A 21376-nucleotide genomic window follows, 5' to 3' on the forward strand; every position below is an offset into this window, starting at 1 on the left:
AATGAATGAAAGTTCCTAAAAAACAAGATTGAAGATTATTTTGATGGGCTGATAGATAGCTATGAAAAATGATTATGTTAGGAAAGAGAAATCAAATTTGCAGTATTCCTGACATGATAATAGTATATGAGAAGAATGTTTTGGAATTTTATTTCATCACAAATTATATCTAAATTCAACAATATGCTGTAACTACACAAAATTATAAATTAAGTCCTAGGAAAAATTGAGGACATATATTCATTACACAGAAGAAAACAGAGAAGCCGCTAGGGCTGTTGCAAGTAACGGGGTTAGAAATAATTCTAAAAGCCATGTTCCTCATACATTCCCATCTTGATCTTCTTTCCAACTTAATTAATTTGGAAAGAGATAATGCAGAGGAGACCAGGAATCTGCCCTGTCTCTTAATCAGAGAATAACTCTGAAAATTGAACCATGGGAGATCAAACGCTAATCTCAATGTATAAAAGCAGTTAAACTGTAGAATCTGTTCAGCAGTAGAAGTGGTGATGAAACCCTTTCCTGGACATGCTCAAGCAGAGGCTGGGCAGTTATTTCTCTGTAATGCTTTAATTTGAGTTTCTGTATTGAACATAGGGGATTGCACAGCAGGGGCTAAATTCTATGATAGTGGAGACTATGGTATTTCCATGACATAAAGTGTTTTTATAAATACACAAGTTTCATAGCATTAACTTTGTAGTGGATTCCTATTCTCCATTGTGTCAGGGAAGATCATCCAGGCACGGGAAATACTCTGCTTCACTACTTGGAGACCGAGTCAATTTTTTCTTTGGCCACGCCTCCTCTGCCCGGGACCTCCCCAGTTCGACTCGGTCTTCCAACGAGTGAGACTGAGAAAAATGAGGCTCAGATACTTCATCATTTTAATGGATATATTTTACCGAGCGAGACTCGATGATCGCAGGAAGCGATATTGGAGGTACTGGTCGCTGTTACTCCTCTTTACCGGCCTCAGATTGGCCGAAGTCCCGGCTGGTCCCGCACTTAGCGGAGGGGGTTTGCCCCTTAATGGGCGACCCCTGGCATACTTTGCGAAGGCCAAGTGGGATTCAGTCCCTGCCGGTATTATCCGAGCAAACAGAGAGCGGCAAGCGCGCGAGCGCAATAAAGAGCCACGGCAGGACTGTTTTGAACGAGCCAGTCTGCCTAAATTACAGAGGAGAGCGGCTGAGGAGATTGGCGCCATTATTGCCGCTGCAGGAGTTCCTTGAGAGTCAGAACGCCCATTTCTTCTGATTGAAGCGGCATCAACGAGCGTCTCCTTGCAGCCAGTACCTCCCTTTTCAATGAGCAAGGGAGAGTTCAGAGTCTTTCAGCTGAGGCAGGAATGCCCTATTCGAGCTACTCTGCCTAAGTCCGCCACCTCAGGGCGTCGACGCTCGGCAATCTAACGCCCATGGCAGGAACGCTCTGTTCGAGCCGGTCTGCCTATTTCCTCCATCTCATTGGCGTCAACGCTCAGCGAATGGAACTATACAGGTAAAGGGGCGGCCGGTACGTATTGCTAAAGCGACTGGATAGTTCGTTTAGGAGGGCTATGAAATTCGAGGGTTTCTGGTAATTACTGCGTGAACGCCCCATTGCAGCCTTAATCGCTGAGCTCCCCTTCGAATATCGAGGCTGAATGGCCCTTTAAGTGAATCGCTAAGCATTCCAAGGCTGTCATTCCCGCTCCAACAGCGGCGGCAGGAGAGCTTTTAAAGCCGTCCTGCCTAGACAACTGGGGAGGGACTCACAGCACCCAACGCCATTCGGCATCGGCAGTAGCTCCTTGAGCCAGTCTGCCTCTCTTCAGGCAGCTCTTTCCGCAGAGCTACATCGCTGTGGAACTTATGGGGCTAATATTATTTTATACATCGCTGTTTCAACGTTGCAAGGTATGGCAGAAGCCACTTGGCTGGATTTAAACCAAATTGCCCGCCAAGACAGGAAAATGGCGGGAATTGTGCCGCCCTTTCCTTAACGGTTTCGTAGGCGGTGCCTCCTCAGATCTGGGGCTAGTCTTATACGTCATTCGACGATTATTTTAACTCATTTCCAACTGTCCTTGGTTCTTTGAGATTTTAGTGGCTATTCTATACCCACTTATTAAATTTAACTCTATCAGCAAGACAGCGATCGTTAATAACAGCTAATTTAATTCCTTTAGCTATCTTATTGATATCGCAACTTCCGGTGGGTTTTTTTCTGCAAGGCATATTTAGAGTCCTAAGTATTTTTATTTTACTATATTTTTTCTTCTGTCTCCAGCCAAGTTGTGGTTGACCTCTAGCAATGATTGCCGAGGAATACAAGGGACATTTATATAGAATTCAATAAAATAATAATAATTATATGTCAATGAACTTTAATATAATAACTTTAAATAACTTTAATATAATGTAACATAATGTATATTAATATGATAGAATATAATATATTAAATAGCATAAAATTGAATAATTAAAATAGAATAGAATTTTATTGGCCAAATGTGATTGGACACAAAGGAATTTGTCTTGGTGCATACGTTCTTAGTTAGAATAGATTAGAATAAGATATAAGATAAGATAAGATAGGAGAAGATAAGATCATATAGGGGTCCTGACATGATGATCAGGGATAGTTTTAAGAACCTCTCCCATCCAGGGGGTTCCGTTTTTCTTTATTGGACAGTGGACTTAGAATTAGGATTTATTTAATTTCCATACCGTCCTTCTCCCAAGAGACTCAAGGCAGTTAACAGTATACTAAATTACCTGGACACATGGACTTCGTGCATTTGTAATTGGGCAGCAGAATATCATTAATTACGGGGATTTTATTCCCTGCACTTGCGAAGCAGTTATCGGGTATCTCATCAGTAATCCGACCTCTATTGGAAGTTTTGCAATACAGAACTTGCAACCCTTTTTCACACCTGTCTAGCCAAAGGAGAGACTCCTTCAAAGTAACTCGATGTACAGCCTTAGCGGCCTTATGATATTTTACCCTCACTTAATATGGTTTGGCTCAATAGATCAGATTCTCTTTCCCACTTACTGGAAGGTTTCGCATCTGCCTCACTATTTAGCTCATAGACTGGACAGGAACTGGTTACTCGGATGGGACAACTGTTTGGTGGTTGGATATCTGGGACAGGTTCTCTGTCAGGACTACGGGTTTGACTAGAGACCTCCTGGGTCCATTTACTGTTAAGTGCAAAGAGGATAAGGACCATGTGACTGCTGGAGTCAGTCATTGTATCATATAGGCCTAGTCTCTAAGGGGCCTACTTCCTCTGGCCTGGACACTAAACCAACCTTCTGGTAGATATACAAGAACCCTTTCACTAGCCGCATGTGGGAGCCGTTGGCCTTTGCACAAACCTTTAATCACATTTTAGTTTTTGTAGTAGCAGACCACACCAGTGGGGTCTTCAGTCAGTCCGGCATGCCAACAGAGGACGCAGCGATAGATGTGCTCAACTGTGATTACACTCAAGGGCAGGTAAGGCCATTATCCTCTGGACCGCAGGGTTCATTCAAACATTCGCTCTGTCACGCACAGGTGGGCTGCTTGTACATGCCCCTTGGTCTTATTGTTTGGCTCCAAGACAGAGGTTCTGCTCCTGGTACGTCCCTTCCATTCCCTGATCAGATCCATCTTCGACAGGTGATGTATCCATACGATGGGGAGTACCCGACCTACTGGTCTTTGTTGTCACGGTAGGGCTGCATTGACCCGATGATTTAAACCATCATTCTATAAGGGCTTGTTTGGCATCAATACTACTTGCATTTGGTCTCCTTTCATTGGGTATCCAGGAAAGACCATTACTCTCCAATAGTTCCACCTCTGGCTTTCGCCGGAAAGCGGGGGTAAGTGGTAGCGGGCCTGGCAGTCCTTGATAGGAGGAATTCTCCATCTTGGAGAGGAATGTACTTGACATCCTGGCATCCTTCATGGATGCAAGGATTAATTGCCTGGCGAGCCTGTCCTTCCCATTAGCAGTCATTGTTAAAATCGATCTGTTCCCTACCATGTTAGATTTGTCGGCTCCAAGGGGTCTCAGTCCTTCAATTACCACTAGGCTCTAGGGTTTCCGTGGCTCTTGGAAAATGCTTGCACCACTTGCCTGTTGGGGAAGGTGGCTCCAGTAGGGTAAAAAATTTTACGGCACACTTAGTCACCATCTTCAGGGCTTCTAAGTTCCAGAGGTAGGAGTTTGCCTCTACTCTATCCAGTTTGGTTTAGGGATCCCTGTGTCTGTATCCAAATGGGTTCCGACAGACTATTGGCATCCGGGCAGCTCTCAGGTTGCCCACGGCGTCAGGGACTAAGTCATCCACCCTACTCATCCACCTTTACATGGGTAGGACAGAGACATTATTGGTTTATGGGGCTGGCTTAGATTTTATCGATTTTAAAATCTTTATTATTAATTTTAAATGGGTTTTAGTTTTTATATATTTTAAATTTTTAGGCTAATTATAATAAGTTTTTTAATCTTGCATTTTAAACTGTATATTTTCTTGTCTGTTTTTATTTTGCCTGTACACCGCCCTGAGTCCTTCGGGAGAAGGGCGGTATAAAAATCAAATAAATAAATAAATAAATAAACTGGAAACTGCTGATTTATTCCTTGTCAGCATCAATCCCTTCCTCTGTTGTTCCCAGTGATTTCACTTCATAGGTTCTTGAAACAGTACAAATGAGATTCTTCATCTGTGAACGATCCACGCTCCGTTCCTTTACCTTCCCTTCCCAGTGACTATGGGAGTAGCATAGCTTTGGTTCCAGAGTCAAGTCAGGACATAATCTTAAGACTGATTTAGGTTTTCACTGTTATTAAAATCATCCAGCAATATATACTAGCTCAAGTAGTTTGTTCTGGTTTGGGATGCTAGTAGCCAGTGTAACTGCCCGGGGTGTATTTACTGCGGTTACGTGGTACTTTCCTTCCTAGGCTTGACAGAGGTATCGGTTACCGTTCTTTTAGGGAACTCTAATGGCCAATCTTCAGGGGTACGATGATATTTCCATTTCAGCCAACTGCTTGGGTTAACAGGCATTCAATTTACTCCCTAGGACTAGGACCATGCCTTCCGAGGTCGGCTCTTGATTGAATTGGCCAGTTAGACATCACTATCACAGGTGGTCATCCCGTGTCCCTACAGGACCGGAGGACTTGTTATTCCGCAGAATCCTTGGTCTGAGAACTTCCTCAGTTTCAGGAGGGTCCTTTCTTTCTCTATTGTTCCATTCTCTAGGTGAGGGCCAGATTCTGGTATCCTTGAGGGGCAGCCTTCCTTTGGCCCGATACCATCCTGATATAGTTGGGATCCACTGTTCTGACGCATGAGGAAACATACCTAACCTTGTGGTTACCAGCAAGAACATCTTTCTTTCTTATTTATTTATTTATTTATTTATTTATTTATTTATTTATTTATTTATTTATTATTTATCTATCTACTTATCTATCTATCTATCTATCTAAATAAATAAATAAATTTATTTATCTAAATTATATTGAGATAACCAATTTAACCTTTGATGCCCTAGGCATATCACAACTTCCTGGGGCTACGCAGGGAGAGGCAGTCATAGTGACGCATCATAAGACTCTACTCCTGTCACTTGACTGTTAGGGCCCCTCTCCATCGATAGGAGCCACGGGAGGCCTTATCCATTCATGGGATGGGCGTATTCTGCCACCTGTACATCATGTGGACCCTGGGAGGCGCAGTACTCTTTGGGGGGTTTTCAGATATTCCTCCCTTACAGGGCCGTCTGGTCAATAGGTAACAAGGATTCCCGAACGGTCCCATGGGGTTTTCAGATTTGGCCTTGCAGGCCCATGTTTTTTTCCTTCTAGCTTCGGCATGTTTTCCGGTATTGGAAAGGGATACGGTTCGTCCTTGGCATGGTGGAAGGATTCGCCTTCCGTTCAGTTTTTTTCTCACCATACAGTCTTCAGGTAATTTTACACACCTCGTTCTGGAGAACGGTTACAGCACCGATTGACTGTTGATTCCGGCATGGCCTACGGATGACTAGTTCATCATTTCGGGGGGGGCCTATCGAGGGTCTCTCGGTTGGAATGAGTCCAATGGGGTCGTTTCCGGATTTCAAGGCCCGGTTTGCAATCCCCGCCAGTAATTAATTAGGTCAGACATCGTGCTCTTTTCATTTCTTCCAGGGATCTTTCTCCTTGGAGGGCATGGTCTTCATTTCTGTTTTTTTCAGACCACCTGTGGTATCATGGTACATCTCTTGACAGCAGCCGGGCTACGTGGAGCAGACAACTTCCGGATCATTTCAGATTCTGCCGATATTCAGCAGTTAGGTACACATGGATTTGTCAAGGAGGTTCGTTCCTCCGTTTGTTTTCCATTCACCTGTATCGACATTGTCTAGAGGACTCTTCCTGTAGCATCTCTCGATGCTCCGTCAGGCAGGTTGGAGAATCGTTGGGATTTCTCACTTGGAAGGGTCAGCTTGGGGCAGGGAGTTCCCAAGTAATCTCGCGCTGGGTGAGCAATGGGACCAGACTTTGCCCTCCCATATGACTAGCCAGCTTTGGTACGTCCCGTGCCTGGATGATCTTCCCCGACACAATGGAGAAGGGGCGTTGGTCCTACCTGATACGTTCCTTCTCGGAGTTCGGGGAAGATCATCCAGCCCCACCCTATTGTCTGTCTGGTCCTTGTTTGGGAGGGGCTTATGTTTTCGCAGGATTCCTCTTTTTCTGAGCCTCATCATTGCCACGCCCTCGTCGAACTGGGGAGGTCCCGGGCAGAGGAGGCGTGGCCAAAGAAAAAATTGACTCTCCAAGTAGTGAAGCAGAGTATTACCCGTGCCTGGATGATCTTCCCCGAACCCCGAGAAGGAGCGTATCAGGTAGGACCAACGCCCCTTCCCAAGGAAGATCTGGGTAAGATTTGCTTTGGCCTGAAGGACCATATTCCTTCTCCTTCCCTTGTTGTCAAGAGGAAGTGTGGCCAATGATGTTAGGAAGCCACCAGAGTGGGTAGGACTAATGTTTAAAAACCCAGGGGTTTGTTTTTGTTGTTCTCATGGAAAAAAGTTGAAATTTGTGAGGTATATTATTTCTTAAACACCCTGAAGAAGGAAAGAAAAAAAATCAGCCCAATTTGGTGAGATTTGGATTTTACAGGTACTGTGGGTGTCTTAGGGTCTTGCTAGTCTTGTAGAATTTATTTTTATCTTTTCAAAAGGCTTTTCAAAATCTCCCAAGCTAAAAAAAAGGCCTGAAATATTCAGCCTCATACAATCTGGGGGTCTCTAGGGGCTTCAGAAGAGCCTAATGCTGGGAACGATTGAGGGCAAAAGAAGAAAGGGACGACAGAATGAGATGGTTGGATGGAGTCACTGAAGCAGTCGCTGTGAGCTTAAATGGACTCCAGAGGAAGGCCTGGAGGAACATTGTCCATGGGGTCGCGATGGGTCGGACACGACTTTGCAATTAACAACAACATGGGCTGCAATAGTGATATTGGGTATGGAGGGGAGGTTTTATGGAGGCAGTAGGTTTAGCTGTTGTGTCTTAATTCTATTGGATTTTTGCAGGGCCTACTTTCTGTCCCTTTTTCTGGTGTAAGAACAATCTGTCTTTGTGCTCTACAGATCTCACTCTTCCCTTCCCCTTGGCTCCAGCCGAAGAAAGAATGACTAATCCCCACCTGTTGGTGGCTACCCCAGATACTATGATAAACACATTTCCAAAGTGTTATTCCATCTGCTGCTCTTTTAGGTTATTGAATTCCAAATAGAAATTACTTATTTTTCTGGTGTTTGGAGGCATTGTCTCAGAGTAGCCACAATATTAGCTTATAGAAATCTTAGACTCTAGAATTCTAGCTCAACAGGATCCTCTAAAGTCTCTTTTGCTTAACTTTGTTATGGAGTACCCACTTTAGACTACCTTTCCACTAACATATGGAAAGAAAAATACATGAGATTGGATCTTTGTCCACTTTCTGTCTACTTTTGTGGTTCTACATACATGCATATATACATACATATACATGCATATTGCAGCCAATAAAGTACATAGAATTGCTAATGGAATCACGAAACTGAAGCAGACCTGAAAGGAAACAAACCTTTTATTCATTAATAAGTACTACTTGTGTGATTGAAAGATGGAATAGTTTTCATAATTTGTGGATTTGTTTAATCAGTGAGGAGGCAAGAGGATGGAGAAAACAGACTGAAAGAACAGCCCAAATCCTCCCCATAGACAATGCATAGAATTAGGAAATTTGCATGCCAAATTCCAAATCTGTTCAGAAGATCTGTGGATTCTTGTAACTTTGGTTTCTTTTAATTAACAGCAGTTGGAATCCTAGTTAATGCTAAGAATATTGCAAAAACTCTGTTGTGCTTTTATTGGATTCTTTATGGCAACCTGCAGACTGTATGGCTTCCATTAACCCATCTGAAGCTTAGGCAAAACCAACATTTACAATCTTGGTGGGTAGGGTAACTTGAAAGGGGAAAAACAAGTGATTTAAATTAAAAATGTCAGATGGGGCTGATTCCTCCCTATTACAACATTCACTGATTTCAGTGGCAGGATTTTTTCAAGGCAGGCCCCAGTCAGAAAAAAATATCTCCACCTCCCACTCTCCAACTTTAAGAGCATCTCATACCATCCAGGGCTCTGGTGTAGTATGGCAGGGATGTCAAATTCTATTTCATTCAGGGCCCCATCAGGGTTGTGTTTGACCTCGGGGTGTGTGGCCAGAGTGGGCGTGGCCAGCTCGACATCACTTATGTCGACACATGATGGCGCGAGCGCTCTGCCAGAGAAAATGGGCTCCCAAGCTCCGTTTTTTTTGCTGCGACGGCGTCCTGCAACCTTCTGCCAGCGAAAATGGAGCTCAGGAGGGCCACCTGCGGCCCTTCCTAGCTCAGTTTTCACTGGCAGAGGCATGGGGGGGGGACAGTCCTTCGCTGTTTCCGGGTGGCCATGCGGGCCAGATCTAAACACCCCATAGGCCATATCCAGCCCTGGGCCTTGAGTTTGACACCCGTGTGCTATGGGATAGGTATGTTGAAAGGAGAAAAATGTGGTAGCCTCTTAATATTTGAAGGGGTTTCATTTGCATTCCTAGCAGTTAAAAAATCTTGAATCTTCCATTCTGAGTATTTGCTTTTTGTACTAATTATATAACCCAACTCTATGTTTTTGCACTGTGTCTCAATACAGTAAAGCAGCTTTTCTCAGTTTGGGTATCCTCCAGCCATGGCTCTACAGACTAGGGATTGTAGGGTAGGATGCAGTTATAAGAATAGAGGCAGACTGCCTGTCTCTGGAAACTGGATTGGCTCTGTGAGTCTAACTCGCATAAGGAAGTCTTTGGAGTATGGAGTACTGCCAGTTCCGAACCATAGACATTATTGGAATTGGACCAGATATTGACAGACTTTGCACATTATTTACCAATGAATGGGCTGCCTGTTTACATACGTAGGCATTTATTCTCATTTCATACAGTGGGTAAAACTAACTAGGAAGTGATAATTTATAATTGCCAAATCCAGAAATATGTGTATTTTTTTTCTAAACTTGCCAAAACCATAAGCATGCTCAACCCAGTAAGTTCTAATTTATACTCCTCTATTGTTTGGAGAGTAACCAACTAGGATTTCAAAGGTAGGTGCCATACTAGACTATGATGTCTGAATTACTAATACCTGTCCATGGAGAAGCAGCGTAGGTAGGCTGCATGTTCTAGCACATTGCTTCTTCACAATTAACAAGCAACTCTAGTTTTTAATAATGTGTGAATTTGGCCAATTTCTAGGGAAAGCCTAGAAGAAGAGAACAATCAATACTACAGACCATAAGATCAGAGTGGTTAATCATAATTCATATTTAAATCAGTAGACAAAAGATGATTCAGAATATTTTAGCTAGGGACATAGGATAAACAAGCAATGCAGGCATGTCAGTGGCATTTGATAACTTGCCTTGCTACTATAAGGGACAAGGATGAGGATTGTTGAGTGAGTAGAACCCATCTCACTTGGTAAAAAGTAGACTTTCTTACTAGCCTGCTAAGAGTTAGTTCCATTTTGACCATAGACAAAAGTATTTTTCTTCTTTTCTACAAGTGGCATGGAAAAACAAGCTATTGGCTTCTTAGAAGCTTAGGAAAAAGTTGGTGGTAGATTCTACAAGAATCCTAAGATAACAAGAAAAGGTCATAGTTCAATAAGATTATGAAAAGTCATAGTTCCTCTCTGTTTAATTGCCTCTTTAGTGCATTGAGTGGTGCATTCAATTCTGAGCATTGTACTTTAGAACAGGGGTCTTTTGCTGACTGAGGAACTCTGGGAGTTGAAGTCCACAAGTCTTAAAGTTGCCAAGGTTGGCAACCCCTACTTTAGAAAGAACAATTAATTGAAGCATGTCCAAAGAAAAATATACACAATTGTTTTTGGTCCTTGCAGAAAAACCTAAGAGGAATAGTTGGAGGCACTGGGTATGATAAACTGCAGGAGAAAAGACTATAAAGAGATACAATTGCCTTCAAATAACTGTAGGTAAAAGACAGGACATAACTGTTCAGAATTATTCTAGAAAATAGGGCAAGAAACAATGTATTTAAAGTACAGTAAATCTGATTTCAAGCTGTGTAAGGCTGGCCAACTTAGGAAACAAGAATGTCCTAGATTTCTCAAAATATTTTTATTGCTTTTAGGGTGTTCCAATAGAATCTGGAAAGCCCATGAGTACAGTTTTCTGCTTAACTTTGATCTGGCATAATTAAGATAGAGTTGATCTGAGTCTTTCTTATACTTCTTCCTTGCCCTTCCTTGCTGAGGGTCTCTGTAACAGTCTTTTTCCTGTGTTTTCCTAAGGTCTGTTAGATATTCTATCATAGTGACTTTCAATTAAACCTCCAGGGGGAAAAAATCCTTATAACTCTTCTAAAATGAAATGGACTTCTTTGAGAGGTAATAGATTCTTCTTTCCTGAAGATGTTTTTAAAAAAGCCAGGGGTGGGCTGCTGGGGGTTCACAGGGGTTCAGGGGAACTTCCAGCTAAGATTCTGTGCAGTTCGGAGAACCCCCAAATCCCATTCCTGGACAGCCGCAGCCAGCCCGGCCCTCGCCTCCCAGGAGTCCCATGTGGCCCGTTTTGAATGCAGGTAACTGCAGGGCACGCACGTGGAGGCTTGGGGAGGGCGAAAAATGGGCCTACTGGAAGTTCGGGAGGCAGGCCCGTTTCTGGCCTCCAGAGGGCCTCCACAGCCTGGGAGGCTGTTTTTGCCCTTCTAGAGGCTCGAGGAAAGCCTCCAGAGCCCGGGGAGAGCAAATCCCCCACCACCGTGGTGCAGGAGGCCATGTAGGCCACGCCCAGCATAGCCACGCCTACCCAGCAACTGGATAGAGAACTCCTTGCTAAAATTTTTGAAGCCCAGCCCTGACAAAAGCTATAGGTCCATCAGTTAGGAATGCTGTAATACGGATTCCTGCAGTAGGTGGGGAGTTGGACTACATAGTGTCCAGCATCCCTTCTGTTTCTTAAACTCTCTGGTTCTAACTGGGAAGGTATCAAGCAATTCAGAGCACCAATATTCACTCAGACAGTTTCATGGCTGAATCCAGGGAGTGATTCTGAAGTACAAGGGACTAACCACATCATTGTTTATCCCCCCAAAAAATTAACTACTGTTAATTATGTTTATACCATCAGAGTATGATCATTAAAATCCTTCACTTTATCTACTTATTTAATAACAACCATGTAAGAGAATCTGCTCTTTGATATATAAGTCATGAGTTCACATTTTTTTCAGAGATAAGTTTTGGAGCAAACCAATGCAAACATTATTTAAACTGTATTAACCAACTTTTAATTTATTTTTCAGAAAGAAGAGGATCTTGGAATTTAAAAATATTTTCAGTAACAAAGGAATAGCTACTTTTCATTAAATAAAAAATAATAATTCATGTGCCGGGTTGTATTCTTATTTTTGTGAACTGCATTTGTCTAAGATTTCTGGGAGGCTTGTGATTGCAGTAACCATGTGGTATATTACATCATTTAACAGGAACATTTCTGCATGACCACTAGATGATAAACAACAGAGCATTATTGCAGGGAGCAATGGGGGCATATGTGAGGTCTCTTATTTGCATGCAAAACCTTTATGTTCATACTCATGTCTTCTACTGCAAAGATCAAATCATGGTCAAGTTCAGTATTATTGCTAGAGCAGGGGTCTCCAACCTTGGCAACTTTAAGCCTGGTGAACTTCAACTCCCAGAATTCCCCAGCCAGCTTTGCTGGCTGGGGGATTCTGGGAGTTGAAGTCTGCCAGGCTTAAAGTTGCCAAGGTTGTAGAGCCCTGTGCTAGACTATATGTTTAAACTCAGTAAATGCATGTTTACTCTGGATTTTTACCTATAAATCTTATCTCTTTTTTAAAAATCAATTTCATCTCTCAGTGAGACTTCATGGCTATGCTAGGCGTAGTTTTATTTTCAGCAATACAGAAGTATGTTGTCAAATCATTCCAATATTTTGTTCAATCAGGGAACTTCCTTGATTCTCATCCAAATACTAATCAGGAGAAACCCAATTTAGCTTCTTTTTTTAAAAAAAAAGAATTGGCCAAGGCAGCCTCAGTGCTGCCAGCTGCTGCAACATAAGCCATAAAAACTATAAAACTCTTGACTATATTGTAGTAGATCCTGTTTCAGGCAACATGAGATCAATCCAGTTTTTTTCTGCAATGGTAAAAAAAAAAAACTATGCCCATTTTAATTGCTTGCAAATATATCCTAATTGATTCTTGCTTTTCCTGGTGTGCTTGTAAGCTTTATCCCAAAGGTGTAATCATATTAAATATAACATTTATTTACAATCAAAAGCCAGCTATCATTTCCACATTAAAACATATTAAGGAAGATAATCAGAAGGAAGAAAGAAAAGACAACATTCGTATGTAAATTAATGTAACGTTACTTAAAAGCTACAGAGAGAGAGAGAGAGAGAAAAGGAAATAAAACTGTAAGAATAACTCACAAACAACAGTACCTATGCAAGAGAACTTGGTAACCCTTCTAAGAATTCTAAGACAACTAGAGTGGGATCAGCACAAAGGCATCTTTTTGGGAGGAGGGTGTCCAAAAAACCAACCAACCATGGTGACTGTGACTGTGTGGTCAAATTCCCATCCCTTTGTGACCCAACCATCATATTGACTTCTTTGACTCTTCCTGCAGACATCCCTGGATGTACAAATGTACAGAAGTATAAACAGTGAGAATAGAGAGCATGGTTTTACAAAAAAAAGGGGGAGGGGAAATATATTGAGTCAATGAATTAAAAATAAGGAATGAGACAATTCTGAATAATAGAAATCATCAGTAAAATACCTTGGCGTTGCTTAGCATGCTATATTTTTTTTATTTACCTATTCATTGTTTTATTTGCAGCAAACGTAATTTAGGTTAGTAAGATTGTGTATACAGTTTGTTCATGCATGAATAAAAATCCAGACTGTTCACAATTTTCTGCCTCACGACTTTGATAGGTCATGTTCTGTTAATATTTGGGAATTATGAAGATCAGTGTGGTATTTTATGGTATCTGTGTGCAAAGAGTGAGGAGCTTACAATCTCAGAAAACACTAACAGGAAGAGAGAAGTCCGAGTAGGGCCAACCAATAATTAAATGAGCTGTTGTTTCAGTTGCATGTGCTTTGATTTACAGATAACTTTAGTACTCAATCCAGGGAACTAGAGGATGGTGCCAAAACTTAGCAAAAATAGTAACAGTTGAAAATGGATTTGAATCAGTGTGATTGTTGTACATGGAACCTGTATAAGTTTTGAATTTCTAACTTTGTACTTTAAATATTGTATGGATACTTACTGCACAATGTCCTTGCTGCATTCACAAAGCAGGGATAGGTTGACATCTGTAGACTGCGGTCTCATTTTATATCTAAAATTGCCCCGACAAAATCTGATGTATTGATGTCAATTTTGCTCAAGTAAATTTTATTGGAGCAGTGAAGAATATATTTTATTTTTGTGCAAGTGTCAGGCATGGAGGTTGTTCTTTTGGCAGAAGTTCACCACCACCACTCATTAACATTTCTAATTGAAATTTGCTGTTTAAATTAAAATACTCTTTAGAACCCAGGTAAGTGGGCTGTTCCGTATCAAAAACAACGAATGGTTGAAAGCCAAAGCTCTTTATTCATTGTTTTTTAAAAAAAATTAGCCCGCTTTTCACTATTTAACAGAAATTCTAAAGAGGAGATTTGCTTTACAGTTAGAATTTACTCATATGGCATTTATCAGATATGCCAGATGTTTTTATTTTATTGGGTTTATTGCTGTTTCAGTCTCTCAAGTTTTGCTTTTCTTGTTTAATTTTTAATTCTATTAATAAATAATGCTGTTTAAAAAGATGAGGAGTAACACTACATAGATTAAAGATACTTGCAGGAGAGGGATAAATGGCAGCATTGTGCCATTACAGTCGAAGTCCCTTGCCCTTATCATGGCAACCTGTATCAAAAAGAACAAACTTGCATCATGACAATATGCCATTTTTATCATTTTCACAAAAGTTTTAAAGTGTGGACAACTGGTCAATAAGAATCTGCTCTCCATTTTAATCAAGCTTAAGAGTAAAACCATAAAACTTAATGAGGCAAATTAGTAATGGCTACCATATCCCTATGGCATTAAAAAAAATTATTCTGTGCTATATTAGACCTGACTTCGACCCATTTGATGGTATTTTGAATACAAGTGAATTATTGTAAGGTACAAGATCTGTTTCTATAGATTGCATTCCTTTACCTACGATAGGTTTTGCAAAGGCTTGCTATGACTTAGTGTTGAATAATAATCTTGAAGATGATGCTTAAATCTATTTAGATTATGCGGAATTGATATTTTCAGGGAGCAATGAATATGTATATGCCATTAGCCATTAACACACTCAATCCCAAAAAGTATTTTGTGGTATAGATACATAGAATGTATTTATAATGCTTTTGACTGTATTTTTATAAAAGGAAAGTATCGAGTTTTATAAGATGTCATTTTATTGATTTTCATAAGATGCCATTTCATGGATGTGTGATCAATACCATATATAGACAATGAGCAGTTTCACTGCATTTCCAAAGATTACTAGTGATAGTGTTATTATTTGAAGTTTCTTTTCAGCACACTGAAAATTTAGTCGATTAAGGAATATCCTTCAATTCAAAACAGACTCAACTAAATAGATGTCTGGCCCCCAAATGATGGCACTGTACATACTTTGGCAGTAATTTTTTTTCTTTAGAAAATTTAAAAGAAAATATTTGCAAAATTGTAACTGGCAACATTCAGATGCAAAACATTCATTTAGTAGCATATCCTATAGACTTTTGGGGCAAATTAAATTTCAGTCTCCTGATTCCATTTTTATTATTTCCATGCTAAGCAGTAATTTTGCAGGGTCTCAAAACTGCCTTTATGATGACAGGATTTTGATTAAACCCTGCAATATTCTTTTCATTGTAATATGGGGCATTGATTATGAGGAGATATTTTCAACTGTACCTTTGAAGTCCACAATATTTCATCTTTCCCTATTGATTGGAAGCAGTTTAATGGTCTATAAAACATTCTGAATTCAATTACTTTTGAATTTAAAATGCCTGTTTCGTTAGCGGCTCCAATCGCTTGGAGAGCATTTTAAGCTTATTACAGTTCGGTTTTGAGTTTAAAACACTTCCAAAATGATCAAAACAACCGGTACTGAATAGGAAATAATGTTCTCAAACTCAGAGCAGCGATTTTCTGTCTCAAAATACCCACCCCTAGTTGCAATTATTAATAACACTGGAAATTTTTAAGAAGATGTTGAATAACCATTTGTCTGAAGTGGTGTAGGATTTCCTGGCTAAACGGGGGTTGGACTAGAAGACCTCCAAGGTCTGTTATTTTATTCTATAAACATTGAAGAAACAATGTGTATTCAATTGTTTTTGAGTATATCTATGAGATGGGAATTGAATATTCCCCCTGTATTTAAGATGGTAACATATTTGTTATTCATATATTTGGATATGAATCCCTAATACAGAAATGGTCTTATATTGAGATATGCTTTAGAAAATTAAATATTTGATTATTTAAAATATTTTACATATTTATAAAAATATTTATATATTAAACACAAAAGTCCTGGGTGGCTCACAACAATAAGAAATAAAAACATTACAAAGTTAAAAATTATTTTTAAAAAATCAGACTTTCCATCATGGCATCCTAAGATCATCACTGAACCGTGGTGACACAGTGGTTAGAATACAGTACTGCAGGTTAACTCACTGCTCACTCCAGGAGATCGATTCTGAGCAGCTCAAGATTGACTCAGCCTTCCATGCTTCTGAGGTTGATAAAAGGAGGACCCAGACTGTTGGGGGCAAAATGGTAAACCACTTAGAGAGGGCTGTAAAACACTATGAACCTGTATATACGATTGCTAATAATTCTGCATTTTTTCGGACAATCCCCATCTGATCCAATGCCAGGTCTTCACAACCTTCTGGAAAGCTGAGAGTGTAGATCTCCGAAAAGAGGTGGTTCCATAAGGCAGGTGTCACTATGGAGAAGACATTTGTCCTATGTCCCACTAGATCAGGGGTCTCCAACCTTGGCAACTTTAAGACTTGTGGATTTCAACTGCCAGAATTCCTCAGCCAGCTTTGCTTTGCTGGCTGAAGAATTCTGGGAGTTGAAGTCCATAAGTCTTAAAGTTGCCAAGGTTGAAGACCCTGCACTAGATGACAACATTTAAGAGAAGGGATCTAGGAAATGTAGGGACTCCTACTGATAATCATAGTTACAGGATTTTCTGTTGAGATGACCTGCTTCATTTCTTTGCCCCCATTTATCGGAAATTTAATTGAAGCTTGCAATTTCAAGAGAATTCTGGTCACTATCATTATGGGGTGGAGGGTTCAGAGTTTAAAGCATCCATTTTGTTCTGTAACTATCTCCTTGCAGTAAAAAAAAACCCAAAAAATCAAACAAACCCTGAGGAATGTTGAACCTACGCAAATGCAATTTTTGCACTTTTTAAATATACTGTCATGAAGCCGAAGTTTCTCAAGAGCTCAGCAGAAAATATAACACATTCACAGCTAATCCCTTCCAAGTTTCAGTGGTATGAGGAAAAAAAAGGTCTCCACCAACTCACTTTTAGATTGCTTCCTTTCTCTTAAAAAGAAATGACAAAACAGAGTTTTTAAAAGGGTAGCTGTTCTTTTCAATGTTCAATGTGCAGAGATGAACTTGAGGGCCTTATGCAAAATACTTGTTTTGTAGGATGATGAGCCCCCAGTTATTACATTGTGGCACTTTCCTGTTGATTCTGCTGCCCAAATTTGATTGATTAGTATAAAAAATACCTCCAAAACCATTTTTCCAAATGTAATTTGTCATTCCCACTTCAGGTGTGGCTGTATGTTGACTGTATAGATTTTTTTGCATTGATCTAATGCCTTGGGAGGTGGGGGACAGTTTTTAACTCTTAAGAGAACAGGGTAGTTTAATGTCATGCTGAATATACTGTAAACAAAAACTGATATACAGTAGCTTATAAACATATTTATTTTGCAGAGCTCCTTTTGTACGTTAAATGCACAGCAGTGACTTTTCTCTCTGTTATACAGAGGAGCCCATATACTGTTACACACCACACAACTTCACCCGGGATCAAGCCTTGTATGCCAGAGGATACTGTTGGACAGAGCTGAGAGATGCATTGCCAGGGGTAAATGCCAGCCACTGGCCTTCCTTGTTTGAGCATAAATTTCTTCCATATGCTTTGCTGGCTTTTGCCGGCATTATGTACGTTCCAGCCCTTGGGTGGGAATTCTTGGCTTCCACCAGACTGACTTCTGAACTTAACTTTTTGCTGCAGGAGATAGATAACTGCTATCACCGAGCAGCTGAAGGCCGGGCACCAAAAATCGAAAAACAAATCCAGTCAAAAGGCCCAGGGATAACAGAACGCGAAAGAAGAGAAATCATTGAGAATGCGGAGAAGGAAAAAAGCCCTGAGCAAAACCTGTTTGAGAAATATCTGGAACGCAGAGGGCGTAGCAATTTCCTAGCCAAACTTTACTTGGCAAGGCACCTCTTCATCATATTTTTAAGCATCATCCCTATCACATACTTGTCCACCTATTATGCTACGCAGAAACAAAATGAATTTACGTGCGCTCTAGGAGAACCTCCTGACAAAACCAGCAATTCCAAATTGCTCATACGGGTGAATTGCAAACTGCCCTCTGTTCAGCTGCAACGCATAATTGCTGGAGTGGACATTGTCCTCCTTTGTTTCATGAACTTGATCATCCTCATCAATTTAATCCACCTTTTCATTTTCCGCAAGTCCAATTTCATATTTGACAAGCTGAACAAGGTTGGCATAAAGACTAAGAAACAGTGGCAGAAATCTCAGTTCTGTGATATTAATATCCTGGCCATGTTTTGCAATGAAAATCGTGATCACATCAAGTCTCTAAACCGCTTGGATTTCATTACCAACGAAAGCGATCTGATGTATGACAATGTTGTGCGTCAGTTGCTTGCAGCTCTAGCCCAGTCTAATCATGATGTTACCCCAACTGTACGTGATTCTGGAATACAAACAATAGACCCCAGCATTAACCCTACAGACCTTGATCCTAATGAGCCACTAATCATCAAGCGTCCTCGAAAGAAAATGAAGTGGATCCCGAGTTCCAATCCCCTTCCTCAGCCATTCAAGGAGCAGCTAGCTACCATGAAGGTTGAGAACAGCAAACCTGAGAAGCCAAAGCCAGTGCGTCGGAAGACAGCAGCCGATAGTCTGATTGCACCTTTGCTGGAAAACAACTCAAAACCTATCCAACCATCCCCCATTCACAAAACTGAACCTAGTACTCTGTCCAGCACAGGTAATGAAAAGAAGCATACACGTCACTTTTCCTTAGATGTTCATCCATATATATTGAGTAATAAGAAACCCAAGCAAGAAATTCCATCCAGTAACTCTATGGCGATATCCAAAAGTCAAGAGAGTGGATTTTTAAACCAAGAAGATAAAGCCATAGTTCGTGTTACTTCTTCTCTTAAAGGTATGGAGATATTTTTAGCTACTTTTCCATTGCAGTTGCAGCTAACATAACTGCTCCTTATTTTGCAATGTTTGAAATGTGGTTGGGCTGATTGGGATTCCTTTTTCCATAGTGTTGCAATCTTGCATGATAGCTGTAACCTCTGCTGGAAATCATTCATCAGGCAGATCCAGAGCCCTGGAAAATGTGACTCATACAAACTGAAATATTGATCACATAGTATGGCAGCCACACAATAAATGGGATATTTGCTAACTTGAAATTTATCAGCAGGAATCGTGTTTTTAAGCTTAGACTCTATGAGCCATTTGTGAATCTTCAATTCTTATCAGTATATTTCTAGCATTGGTGTTGTGCAGGAAAAAAGTGTCCTTGTGCCACTTAATCAGTGACTCAGTTCTGGTTTCATTTTTTTCCTCATAAAATCTTTCTCATGATATCTGAACTTCTTGGGGACAGTTTCTTGCAATTTAAAACATCTTAAGAGTTGGAACAAAATTACAATAAATGCCAGATATTAATAGGGACTATGGGGAGGGAATGGATTAGAATAGAATAGGAGTAGAGTAGAATAGAATAGAATAGAATAGAATAGAATAGAATAGAATAGAATAGAATAGAATAGAATACCCAAAAATATGACCAGGTCTTATATTAATTTTTGCGTCCAAAGACACATTAGGGCTTATTTTCTGGTTAGGTCTTATTTTTGGGGAAATACAGCACTAAATGCACCCATTTGCCTGACAATCTTAACAAGCTTATTTTGGGGGTAGGGCTTATATATGAGCATCCTGAAAATCATGCTAGGACTTATTTTCCAGTTGGTTCTTATTTTGGGCAAAACAGGGTAGAATAGAGTAGGGTAGCGTAGAATAGAATAGAATAGAATAGAATAGAATAGAATAGAATAGCTTTATTTGGCCAAGTGTGATTAGATACACAAGGAATTTGTCTCCAGTGCAGAAGCTCTCAATGTGCACGCAAAGCAACAGGATAGTAATAATCATAATAATGAAAACAATAAGAGGGAGTAGTAGAGAAGATGAGAAGGATAATAATACTGTAGCCATGGGTATACAACATGGGTAAATATACTTAGACATTTATTTATTTATTTATTTATTTATTTATTTATTTATTATTTAGATTTTTATACCGCCCTTCTCCCGAAGGACTCAGGGCGGTGTACAGCCAGATTAAAACAGTGCAATATACAAATTAAGACAACAGTTAAAATAACATATTATATAATTGGCCAAAAATTAAAACCATCAAATTTGACCCCAAAAATAAAATACCCCAGTTAAAATTATTAAAATTCAAAAAATTTAAAAAGTTAAGCCAGTCCCGCTTGAATAAATAAGTACGTTTTCAATTCACGGCGAAAGGTCCGAAGGTCAGGTAGTTGACGCAAACCAGGGGGAAGTTCGTTCCAGAGGGTAGGTGCTCCTACAGAGAAGGCCCTTCCCCTGGGGGCCGCCAGCCGACATTGCTTGGCGGACGGCACCCTGAGAAGACCCTCTCTGTGTGAGCGTACGGGTCGGTGGGAGGCATAAGGTAACAGCAGGCGGTCCCGTAAGTACCCGGGCCCTAAGCCATGGAGCGCTTTAAAGGTGGTAACCAATACCTTGAAGCGCACCCGAAAGACCACAGGTAGCCAGTGCAGACTGCGCAAGAGCGGTGTTACCCGGGAGCAACGTGTGGCTCCCTCAATCACCCGCGCAGCTGCATTCTGGACTAACTGAAGCCTCCGAGTGCACTTCAGGGGTAGCCCCATATAGAGACATAAGACAGTACTGTGAGAATTAGGTGTTCAGCAGAATGATGGCATGAGGGGAAAATAACTCCCTGTGTCTAGTTGTTTTGGCATGTAATGCCCTACAGCAGCATCCCTAGGAGACAAGTTGAGTGCACTGAGAACATCATAGGAACCTGGAACAAAGAAGAAATTTGACCTCTGGCTTCTATTGATCTAATTTTCTGATAACTTGAATTATTATTGATATTTCCTTCCTCTGTAGGATTTCAATAAACACCCACACTCAAATATAGTGACGCTATATTAAATACTCATAGGAAACTTAAGAATAATCCATGACTTCCCTTAAATGTCTTCTGAAGTACTGTACATACTAAAAGCAATTTGACTCTGTAAAATAATATAATTTTGAAGCTTCCCTGAAGTTTTGTCCTTATAG

The 21376-nt window shown here is 40.5% G+C and overlaps 1 protein-coding gene across 2 annotated transcripts in view; it reads left to right on the forward strand.

Moving 5' to 3' along the window:
• The window catches only part of PANX2 (pannexin 2), a 52618-nt gene that overhangs the window by 26403 nt on the left and 4839 nt on the right, over window positions 1-21376 (forward strand). Inside the window, exons 1-2 of one of the 2 annotated variants that reach the window (XM_058190278.1) lie at window positions 16958-17824; window positions 17975-19175. In XM_058190278.1, coding sequence (XP_058046261.1) covers window positions 17690-17824; window positions 17975-19175 — 1336 coding nt within the window. In that variant the 5' untranslated portion in view covers window positions 16958-17689. Of the gene's footprint in view, window positions 1-16957; window positions 19176-21376 lie in introns of those variants that run through there. The other variant, XM_058190279.1, reaches the window with a different exon arrangement.

This window comes from Ahaetulla prasina, chromosome 7 (genome assembly GCF_028640845.1).
Source record: "Ahaetulla prasina isolate Xishuangbanna chromosome 7, ASM2864084v1, whole genome shotgun sequence".
In the NCBI taxonomy this organism is placed as follows: Eukaryota; Metazoa; Chordata; class Lepidosauria; order Squamata; family Colubridae; genus Ahaetulla; species Ahaetulla prasina.